The sequence below is a fragment of the Mobula birostris genome, chromosome 6 (genome assembly GCF_030028105.1).
Source record: "Mobula birostris isolate sMobBir1 chromosome 6, sMobBir1.hap1, whole genome shotgun sequence".
NCBI classification, from domain to species: Eukaryota; Metazoa; Chordata; class Chondrichthyes; order Myliobatiformes; family Myliobatidae; genus Mobula; species Mobula birostris.
In genome coordinates, this window is record NC_092375.1 from 118,117,275 (window position 1) to 118,129,488 (window position 12,214).

The 12,214-nt window shown below is 41.3% G+C and overlaps 1 protein-coding gene across 5 annotated transcripts in view; it reads left to right on the forward strand.

The window, feature by feature from the left end:
• Nucleotides 1-9,238, forward strand: part of tmem169b (transmembrane protein 169b) — a 462,028-nt gene extending 452,790 nt beyond the window's left edge. For all 5 annotated transcript variants that reach the window (XM_072261148.1, XM_072261146.1, XM_072261150.1 and 2 more), the window contains 2 exons: nucleotides 4,935-5,285; nucleotides 7,721-9,238. In XM_072261148.1, coding sequence (XP_072117249.1) covers nucleotides 5,027-5,285; nucleotides 7,721-8,340 — 879 coding nt within the window. In that variant the 5' untranslated portion in view covers nucleotides 4,935-5,026 and the 3' untranslated portion in view covers nucleotides 8,341-9,238. The remainder of the gene's footprint in view (nucleotides 1-4,934; nucleotides 5,286-7,720) is intronic.
• The last annotated feature ends 2,976 nt before the right edge of the window (nucleotides 9,239-12,214 follow it).

Below are 12,214 nucleotides of genomic sequence, written 5' to 3' on the forward strand. Positions count from 1 at the left end.
TTTATAAACCTCAATGAGGCGACCCCTCAGCCTGCATTCCAGTAAGAACAATCACAGTTTTTCTTGTACGTTTGTAAATATGAGATCTTAAAGGAAAGGTACGAGACTGTTAGCGCCTTGGAGACTGTACACCCAGAGGCTGCCTTCATCATTGCCGGAGACTTTTAAGAGTGTCGCTGTCTAAAGACTCTGAAGTTTTGTCAACACATCCAGGTGAGCACACGGGGAGATAGTACCCTTGAACACTGCTCCTCTCCTTTCTGCAACGCTTACAAAGTGCTCCTCCATCCGACATTTGGGAAGTTGGATCACTCCTCCATCTTGCTTCTGCCGACGTACAGGCAGAAGCTGAAACAAGATGTGACCATCGTTAAAAGTGTCCATTGTTGGTCCGACCAATCGGTCTCCATGCTACAGGACTGCTTTGATGACACCTATCATGATGAGGATGTCTCCAAGTTCATGGATGAGGCCACGAGATTCATCGGGAAGTGCATCGAGGATGTTGTTCCCCCAAAAATTGGTCAGGGTCTATTGAAACCAGAAACCCTGGATCGACAGTTCCATGCGTGCTGCACTAACCGTGCGATATGGAGCTTACGCTGCTGGTGACCAACAGGAACTCAAGAAATGTAGCTATGATCTATGCAAGGTCATCAAGGCAGTGAAACGACAATACAGTGACAGGATCCAGACACAACTCTCCACAAACAACACACACAGCTTATGGCAAGGTCCGCACACCATTGCAGACTTCAAAGCTAAGCGCAGTGGTGCTGCCAACATCGCTGCTTTTCTCCCAGATTTTTACGCTTTGTTTGATGTCGCCAACACTGAGCCCCCAAGGAGAGCCGCTGAAGTGACCTGCACCTTGGTCATCTCGGAGGCTGGAGTATGCGGGTGTTTCCAACAAGTGGATAGTCGCAAAGCTGCAGCACTGGACGGCATCCCAGGGCGGGTATTCAGGATGTGCAGGGCACAACACGCAGGTGTGTTTACAGACAATTTTAATATCTCTCTCTCCCAGTGTAGAGTGTCCTTCTGCTTCAAAACATCCACCATTGTTCCTGTACCTAAAAAGACAGGTAAATGTCTGAATGACTGGCGTCCTGTCGCACTCACCTCAATAATAAGCAAATGCTTTGAGAGGCTGGTCAAGGACTACATCTGCAGCATGCTACCACCCACACTGGACCCCATACAATTCACCTACTGACACAACCATCGACAGATGACGCAATACCCACAATTCTACACACCATCCTTACACATCTGGAGAAGAAGAATGTTTATGGGAGAATTCTGTTCTTGGACTACAGTTCAGCATTCAACACCATAATTCCCTCCAGGCTTGACAAGAAGCTCAGAGTCTTCGGCCTTCACCCTGCCTTGTGCAGCTGAATCTTGGACTTCCTGTCAGATCGCTGGCAGGTGGTAAGAGTGAGCACCTTCACCTCTGCCCCTCTGACCCTTAACACAGGAGGCTCTCAGGGCTCTGTCCCAAGCCCCCTCCTTTACTCTCTGTATACCCATGACTGTATTACCACCCACTGCTCATATCTGCTAATTAAATTTGCTGACGATACTACACTGATTGGCCTTATCTCAAATAATAATGAGGCAGCCTACTGAGAGGAAATTATCAACCTGACACAGTGCTGTCAAGAGAACAACCTCTCCCTCAATGCCACAAAATCAAAGGAGCTGGTTGTGGACTACAGGAGGAATGGGGACAGGGTAACCCCTATTGACATCAATAGATCTGGCGCTGAGAGGGTGAACAGCTTTAAGTTCCTCGGTATACACATCACAGAGGATCTAATGTGGTCTATACATACCAGCTATGTGGTGAAAAAAGCACAGCAGCACCTCTTTCACCTCAGACGGTTGAAGAAGTTTGGCATGAGTCCCCAGATCCTAAGGACTTTCTACAGGGGCACAGTTGAGAGCATCTTGACTGGCTACATCACTGCCTCGTATGGGAACTGTAATTCCCTCAATTGCAGGACTCTGCAGAGAGTGTTGTGGACAGCCCAGTGCATCTGTAGATGTGAACTTCCTACTATTCAGGATATTTACAGAGACAGATGCGTAAAAAGGGCCTGAAGGACCATTGGGGACCTGAGTCGCCCCAACCACAAACTGTTCCAGCTGCTACCATCTGGGAAACGGTTCCACAGCATTAAAGCCAGGACCAACAGGCTTCAGGACAACCTCTTCCACAAGGCCATCAGACTTATTAATTCACGATAATACAATTGTGTTGATAATATATATTGACTGTCCTATTGTACATACTATTTATTACAAATTATTATAAATTGAACATTTAAACGGAGACGTAATGTAAAGATTTTTAATCCTTGTGCATGTGAAGGATCTAAGAAATAAAGTCAATTCAATTCAATACTATGAGTTTCATCTATTCCCCAGAGACCCACCATACACTATAAGTTCTATCCTGCTTTGACTTCCCAAAATGCAACACTTCACACTTACCTGAATTCAAAATTCAAAGTAAATTTTAATATCAAAGTACATATATATCACCGTATACAACTCTGAGATTCACTTTCTTGTGGGCATACTCAGGAAATCTATAAAATAGTAACTATAACAGGATCAATGAAAGATCAACCAGAGTTCAAAGACAACAAATTGTGCAACTGCAAATATAAATGGCAATAAATAATGAGAACATGAGATAACGAGATAAAGAGTCCTTAAAGTGAGACCATTGGTTGTAGGAACATTTCAATGATGAGGCAAGTGAGTGTAGTTATCCCATTTTATTCAAGAGCCTGATGGTTTAGGAGTAGTAACTGTTCTTGAAGCTGGTGGTGCAAGTTCTGAGGCTCTTGTACCTCCTACCTGATGGCAACAGCAAAAAAAAAAATTTGCCAGTCTTGGGGACCAATTACCAAGGTGATCAGGACCCCCCCCACCCTGTAGTTTTTGATAACTTTCTTCACGGTTTATGATTACATCTGTTTTAGTATCATCCACCAATTTACCTTATACACATACATCAAAATCGTTTCTATATGTAATGAAGAGCAAAGGTCCCAGCACTGATCCCTGTGGCACACCACTAGTCACAGGCCTCCAGTCCAAGAAGCTACCTTTGACCAACACCCTCTGCTTCCTGCCATCGAGCTAAATGAATCCAATTAGCTGTCTCTTCCCAGACTGCGGCACTTTATCAAATGCCTTACTAAAGTTCATAATGACAATGTCCACTACCTGACACTATCGCATAGCAAAGTTCCTAGTGAATTATCAGACATGATTGCCCCCACATAAAACTGTGCTGACTATCCCAAATTACACATTGCCTAACCCAATATTGATAGATCCTGTCCCTCAGAATCTCCTGTGTTAATTTGCCCACCACTGATGTCACACTCACTGGCCTTTAATCCCCTAGCTTGTTTTTGCTCCCTTCCAGTCTTCCAGAGCTTCACTTCTAGTTAGAAGTGAAGTAAATACCTCTGTAAGAATCTTTACATTTGCTTACCTAGCTTCCCACAAAGTCTGAACATACAGATGGTCAGTCCCTGGGATGTATTTGCTTAATTGAGCTTTAAGGCCACTAATATTTCCTCCCTTGTAATTCGTATGTGGTCAAAGACATTACATTCTCATTTCTTGAGCCTTTTTCAGTTGTGTCAAAGTAAAAAAAAAATGAAAAACATTCATTAAACATCTTGCCCATCCATGTATTAGATAGCCTTGCTGATCTTAAAGGGAATCTATTATCTCTATTATCTCCCTACCCACCCTTTTTCTATACCTATAGAGTTTCTTGGTATTTTCCTTAACCCTGCTTTCCATATCCTTTTTGCACTCCTGATTTCTAAATTGTTCTCCTGATTTTCTTTTGTTCCAAACTATCTGTGTATACCACCTCTAACTCTTCATTCTCCTTGTCCTTCTTGCTGAATATTGATGCAAAGTATTTGTTCAGGATGCCACATTTTTCCCCTTTCCCCACACAAAAACACGATCATACAGTAGGTTCCCTCAGTTGACCTATTCTTCATGAGCATCTTGCTTCAATCATAATTCATAAAAGGTTTTGAAATTCTTTTTAATTCTGTTGGCCAAGGCTATTTCTTGCCCCCTTTTTGACTCCTAACTGCTTTCTTCTATAAACTTCAAAGGACTCACTTGATAACTATTTCCCATACCTGATAAACATTTCCTTTCTCCTGATCAAACCCTCAATTTCCCTTGTTAACCAAGGTTCACGAATCATCATCTTTGCTTGTCACCCTTACAGAGACATGCTGACACCGAACCCTTTGGCTTTTAAGTAACTTCCACTTACAGGATGTTGTTTTCTCCCCTCTAGCAATTGGGCCTAATTCTACTTTACCTAGGTGTTATAGCCCGCCCTTAGTTTAAGACTTCAACTCTAGGTCCCTTCTCATATTCCTTCTAGGTCCCTTATTCCTTTCCATGACTACTGAATTGTGGTTGCATTCCTTCCCAGACATTTGCAGCACTTGCCCATCCTGATTCCCTAAAATTAGATTCATCATTAGGTCTGTATCCTTCCCGGTCATTGAGGAAGGAGAAAAGCCCCCTCTTTTTCTGCCTCATTCCTAGGTCACCAGTGCTAGATGGCATCTGCTGATGAATGACGCTGATAGTTGAGCGAGGGCGGCTGAGAAATGATGCTGTGGCTGAGTGAGGATAAATGAATGAGGAATGAGCCTCTGCTGAGGAATAATGCTGATAGCTGGGTGAGGATAGCAGTTGATTCTTAACAATTTTTTTGAAATTCATCTTGGAATTTAAGGCTTGTACATGATTCAACCTTCATAAAAGTTAACTGTGCTAAGAGAAAGGGAAGAACTTCAAGCTGTTGTTTATATATTGTTATTTTTATTCCAGAATTTAATTATTGTTTTGTGTGTTTGGTGTTTCAGTAACAGGCAAGTGCAGAGGAGATTCTGGCTGAACTGACAGAAGCAAACACAACTCGGCATAACGTGACCGTTGTTTAACAAATATTCACCAAATGCCCCAAAACAACATTGGCATGGAGCAGGCTGCTCAGGTAACACATCAAGGCTCCCCACACAAAACTGGCGTTTTTGAGAAAGATGGTGAATTTACCATGGAGCGGAAAAAGAGGAGAAAAAAAGAGCCAAGGCCAGAGTCAATTATAATCTACCGCACTGGAAGTGAGAAGGTTGAAGAAGATCAGCAAGATCCAGATTCTACAGTCAAGAGCACTGAAGAAAGGACAAACTTTCTGTGTCCTCCAGATGTAGAAGGTACAAGAGATAAATGATAACCACAAGATGGCGCTTGGCTCCAAACTTAAAACTGATTACTATTTCATTACTTTCTGTTCCTGTTATTTTCTTGTGGTGTTTGATGAGATGATCACAACAAAATTCACTCTACCCAGTGGCTGTGTATCATGTTCCTCTCTGAGTGTTACAGCTAAATTCAAATCTCTGCCTGCCTAGCTAAAAACAAGTTGTTGAGATAGGTCTCAATTTAGTAGATTTAGTATTCCAAGTCAAAGTTATGGATTTAAACTTAAATATGCTGTAGGCAAACTATTTGCTAATGATGAAATGTGGATTGTCCAAACAGATCCACCTTTTGAGGATCTGAGTTATAGAGAAAGTGTGAATAGGTTAGGACTTTGTTCCCTAGAGCATGGGAGATTGAGAGGAGATTTGATAGAAGCATATAAAATGGAGGGGTATAGACAGAGTAAATGTGAACTGGCATTTTCCACTGAGGTAGAGTGAGACTAGAACTACAGGTCATGGGTTAATGGTGAAAAGTGAATTATTTAAGGGGAATGAGGGAAAACTTTTTCACTCAGAAGGCAGTGAGTGTGGAGCAAGTTGCCAGCAGAAGTGGTGGATGCAAGTTTGATTTCAGCATTTAAGATAAATTTCGATAGGTACGTGGATGGGAGGTAGATGGAGGGCTATTTGGTCCAGGGTCCAGTCGATGGGACTAGGCAGAATAATAGTTTGGCATGGACTAGATGGGCCAAAGGGCCTGTTTCTGTGCTGTATTGCTGCTGACTCTATGGTTGTATTTTGATCAGATCTCAAACTAAAGGGTTCATTCATCTTCCTGTAGAAGAGATAAAGGGTTCCTTCAAGCTTAAAGTGTGGTACTAGTGTTTCCAATATCTCCAAACTCACTCTACTTTTCATTTTCTTCTGTACATGTTATATAGTTACTGGTAAAAGTAGCAGGCCTAAGAATTGGGAGCAGTTTAAACATCAGCAAAAGAGAAGCAAGTGTTTGATCATGAGAAGAGAAGTATAGAGTTTGAAAGTAAACTTGGAACATAAGCTTACAGTAAAAGGTTTCAGCAATGATATGAAAAAGAAAAATATTAGTGGAAAACAAATTTAGGTCCTGGAAGAATTTACAGGAACAAAGAAATAATAGACTACTCGAATACTTCAGTTCTGTTTTTAGGGAGGTGTAATTAGAAAAGGAACTAAAGATAGTGCAGGAGAAATTAATACCAGTGGAAGCTAATAATGTACAATTTCACATTTTCTCACAATAATCTTTACCCATTAAGCTTACCTTTGTAGTATCCTTATAACCTCTTTTTTACTTACTCTATGATCGGTCTTTGCATCACGTCTGAGCTCTAGTGTGCTACAGCTCAGAAAAAGGCCCTTCAACCCATTGAGCCAACACAATCTCTAAACCTATGGAAAAACTTGCCTTGTTGATAACATTGCAATTTATGCACAAGCACTCCCAAGTCTCTCTGCACAAAAACATGCTGCAGTCTTGCACCATTTAAATAATAATCTGATCTATTTTTCCTTCTAAAGTGGATGACTTCGCATTTACCAACACTGTACTCCATCTGGCAGACTTCATCCACTCACCTAACCTATCCAAATCTCTCTGCATCCTCTACACAACTTGTGTTTCTATTCAATTTTGTGTCATTAGCTAACTTAGATATGCTGCACTCTGTTTTCTCTTCCAAGTCGTTAATATACAGTATGTCGTGAACAATTGCAGGTCCGGCACTGACCCCTGTGGCACTCTGTTGACCATTGACTGCCAACTAGAGAAACACCCATTGATCCCAATTCTTTGCCTTCTATTGGTTAACCAATCCTCTACCTATGCAAATACATATCCCCAACTCCATCCATCCTCATGGGACACTCTACTGAACCCCCTTTGGAAATCCAAACATCTACCTATTCCCCTCTATCCATTGTGTTCATTGTATCCTCAAAGAACTCCAGTAAGTTTGTCAAACAGGAACTGCCCTTCGTGAATCCACGCCGTGTTTGCCTGATAGAACCAGGTTAAGGGAGTTGCGTCTTAAGCTGAGGGGTGAAATATTTAAAGGGCGAATTTTCTTATACACAGGGTCATGTGCATATGGAACAGACTGGTAGATGAAGTGGTAGAGGTGGGTACTATTGCAATGTTTAAAAGTCACGTTTAAGCACTTGTATGCATTATAAAGGAATAGAGGGCTAAGGACCAAATGCGGATGATTGTGCTCAGGTTGGCACCTTGATTGGCTGGGACTAGTTGGTTGAATGGTCAGTTTCTGGGCCGTATAATTGATAACTTTGATTGTAAATTTTCACCTCTTGGCATGCAGGCCATTGCCATCTGAGGTTCAAAACGAGAGATATGTAAATGTTTATTTTATATGACTGATTTTATATAACCTTACTTTCCTGGATAGGTAACTGGAACTTGCCTGCTGACAGCAGGTATGTGACCCTAACTGGCACAATTACTCGGGGAAAGAAGAAAGGACAGATGGTGGATATTCACGTGACACTGACAGAGAAGGAGCTCCAGGAACTAGCCAAGTCCAAGGAGACCCCACAGCAGCAGGAAGACAGGAAGAAACAACCATGTCAGATTGGACTTTACTCTGGTCCTCATGTTGTCTTCTGGAGTCTGCTATGCACTCCAGTGGTCTTTCTGTTGTCTTTCGTCGTCTCTTTTTACTACGGAACCATCACCTGGTATAACATTTTCTTGGTTTACAATGAAGAACGTACCTTCTGGCATAAAATTACAGTTTGCCCCTTTCTAATTGTTTTTTATCCAGTCCTGATTGTGGCAATTTCATTGTCCATCAGTATATACACAGCTGTAACACAGATTTCCTGGTCATTTGCTGAGTGGTGGCTATCAGTAAGGGACCTGGAGAAAGGTTTCTGTGGCTGGCTCTCTGGAAAACTTGGACTGGAAGATTGCTCCCCCTATAGCATTGTGGAGCTACTGGAGTCGGACAATGTGTCAGGTAGCCTATCGGGGAAACCAGTACCAGCAGAACAAACCTCTGCTGTGTAACCAGGAAGAAGCTGCCCAAGATTATGAGAGGAAACAAAGTGAATGCTGTATAATCTCTTCATTTCTGATTTTCCTTGAGGTTATCTTTAGAATACATGCATGTGACTAATACTTGTTTTAAAATTTGATCTATTTATACATATAGAAGATTCATCCTGATGAATCACAGTGAGCCCGGTACCTGTATGTAATTTCCCTCTAATAAGATCAATGAAACAACCTGATTTCCCCCATTCACAACTGCACCTTTCTGACAAGTAGCTCCTTCACTACGTCAGGAAGATAAAATGATGGTTCGAGTCAGATTGAAAATACCAGGCATTGAACACTATTTATTTATTTATTTTAACACTGATAACCTGTATGATAAGCTGAGTGCTTACCTTTTTTCTTAATATAGTTTAGGGTATTTTTTGTACTCACTGACTCTTAAAGTAAAATATAAATGAGCAATGTTTACTGTATAATTGATAAAACCTTCAGTCGATGTTGCATTAAAGATGTACATCTGTGTGTTTGGTACATACTCTGAAGGAGACTGAGCACCTGTAGCACCATCATTTTATTTTGTGTTGAGCTGCATATATCAGCAGAATGAAAATGTATGTGTCTAGTACTGTAATAGATTTTGTATGATTTTTCCAAATGTAAAAGGTAAGGAATTGCCATACCATTCATATGCAGCCTCAAAGCCTTGAACATTCAAACTTTGGCTCTAGGCATTTTGGATCATTTTTATACATTAAAAGCATTATATACTGTATGTATTAACTTTAATTCTATTCATGTTATTGCATAATCATGGAGCAAAGATAACAGTAAGTACATAGAAAAACTCATCCATGCACTGAAAACTTGATTTGGATTTAATTTGGTAATATATCAGAGAAATTAAAGTCTAGCATTGTTACCTTTCACCACACAAGTTGTGTGATTTTGTAAAGATATGCTACTTATTGCTTGCAGAGACATGGAAACGGGGTGTCTCTCTAACTAGGGAGTTTGATAAATACACAGATTTAAGGTAATTTGTAAAATATTTAAAGGACTCAAATTCATTCACACCCTGTGAGTGGTGAGTATCTGAAACTCACAGGCTGAAAGAGTGGTGGTGGCGGAACCTCATCACGTGTAACACATTCCTAGATGAACAGTTGGAGAAACGTGGACTGAGAATTTAAAAATGAGAGTAACCTAACTATCCCTAACGCTGGTCAGCATGAATCTGATGTGCTGCTTAACCTAATCTACTGTTTAATTTTTATTCACTTTTGTGATACGGATGTAGCTGGCAAGGTCACCATTTGGTCCCCATCCCGAACTGCCATTGAGAAGGTGACGGAGAATTGCTACATTGAACTGCTGCATTCCTCCTGGCACTTGCAGAGTGTTGAGAGGTTTTATATGGTGCTATTGGATCTGACACATGCCCACACAGGTCCGGCAAAAAGCTTTAAAAAAGCAGCAAGTTTTTTGACAGAAGTGGTTGACTGGAGTACTTCGCAGACGCAACAGAGGCATTCCTTGCATGTCTGGCGAAGAGCTTTAAAATCCCAGTCTCTATGAAAGAGTGGTACAGTCTAGCAGAGCGGTCATCATCGGAGAAGTCTGAGTCAGACTAGTAAGGCTTTGGCGAGAACAGGTGAAGGGAAGGTTAGCTAGTGAGTTCATTCTTTATTGCTTATTTCTCTTTAATAAATTAACTCGAGAAAATAAGGGGTATGTCTACACAGACAGTGTTCTGTCCTGCGAGTCAAATGTGGAATTTCCAGGAGACTTCCAGCCTCCCTGATAAGTCACATCTATGCCAGGTGCATCAAGATGCAGCTCCTTGTAGACTTTGTTAGGGAACTGGAGCTGCATCTCGATGACCTTCGCCTTGTTAGAGAGTGAAGTGATGATAGACAGGAGCTACACAGAGGTAGTCACCCCAAGGCTACAGGAGACAGATAGTAGCTAAGGTGTGGGGTTGAGACTGCAAGGGGAGTTGGAAAAGGTATGTAATAAGGGTACTGAAACAATTGTAATGGGGGACTTCAATATGCAAGGCGATTGAGAAAGTCAGGTTGTCGGATTGTAAGAGGGAATTTGTTGAATTTCTACAAGATTGCTTTTTAGAACAACTTGTGCTTGAGTTTACGTGGGGAAAGGCTATCTTATATTGGATGTTGTGTAATAACCCAAATCTTACTAGGGAACTTAACATAAAGGAATTCTTAGGAGTCAATGACATTAACATGAATGAATTTATACTGCAATTTGAGAGGGAGAAGCAGAAGTCATATGTATCAGTATTACAATGGAATAAAGGGAATTACAGAGGCATGAGAGAGGAGTTTGCCCAGGTGTATTGGGGGAGGATATTGGTGGGAACAACAACAGAGCAGAAATGGCTGAAGTTTCTGGGAATAGTTTACATGGCGCAGGATAGATATTTCCTACAGAAGAAGTTGTTCTCAAATGGCAGCGGTAGGCAACTGTGGCTGACAATGGAATTTAAGGACTGCACTAAAGCCAAGGAAAGGACATATAAGGTAACAAAAGTGAGTGGGAAGTTGGCTGATTGGAAACTTAAAATTCAAGAAAGGCAACTAAAAAAAAGCTATAAGGAGGGAAAAAAAATGAAATACGAGGGTAGACTAGTGAATAATATAAAGCAGGATACCAAAAGTTGGAAAATTATGCTGGTGACATAGTAATGGAGACAAAGATACAGCAGATGGACTTAAAGGGTACTTTGCATCTGTCTTCACTATGGAAGACACTAGCAATGTGCCAGTGGTCCATGAGTGTCAGGGAGCAGGAGTAAGTGCCATTGCTATTCCAAAGGAAAAAATTTCTAGGCAAGCTCAAAGGTCTTAAGCTGGATACGTCACCTGGACCAGATGGACTACATCCCAGAGTCCTGAGAGAGGTTGCTGAAGAGATAACCGACACATTGATTATGATTAAGGATGAGGTTAAGGGGCACTTAGAGACTAATGATAAAATGTCAAAGTCAGCATGGTTTCTGTAAAGGTAAATCTTGCCTGACAAATCTGTTAGATTTCTTCAAGAAAGTAACAAGCAGGGTGGACAAAGGAGAGGCAGTGGATGTCATTTACTTGGATGTTCAGAAGGCATTGGATAAGGTCCCACAAGAGGCTGCTTAACAAGATAAAATCCAGTGGTGTTACAGGAAAGATACTGACATGGATGGAAGAATGACAGCCAGGAGGTAGTGAGTGGGAATAAATGGGTTATTTTCTGGTTGGCTGCCAGTGACTAGTGGTGTTCCTCAGTATTGTGACCACTACTTTTCACATTGTTTGTCAATGATTTTGATAGTAGAATTGATGGCTTTGTGGCAAAGTTTGTGGATGATACGAAAATAGATGGACAGGCAGGTAGTGCTGAGAAAGCAATGTGATTGCAGCAGGATTGGACAAATTGGAAGAATGGACAAAAATGTGACAGATGGAATACAGTGTTGGGAAATTATGATAATACATTTTAGTAAAAGGAACAATAGTGTGGACTATTATCTAACTGGGGAGAAGGTTCAAACATCAGAGGTGCAGAGAGACTTGGGAGTCCTTGTGCAAGACCCCTAGAAGGTTAATTTACAGGTTGAGTCTGTCGTAAAGAAGGCAAATGCAATGTTGGCATTTCAAGGAGAATAGAATATAAAAGTAAGGAAATAATGCTGAGGCTTTATAAGTCGCTAGTTAGGTTGCACTTGGAGTATTGTCAAGTTTTGGGCCCCATATCTCAGAAAGGATGTGTTCTCATTGGAGAGAGTCCAGAGGAGGTTTACGATGGTTCTGGAAATGAAGGGGTTAACAGATGAGTGTTTGGCAGTTTTGGGTCTGTACTCTCTGGAATTTGGAAGAAC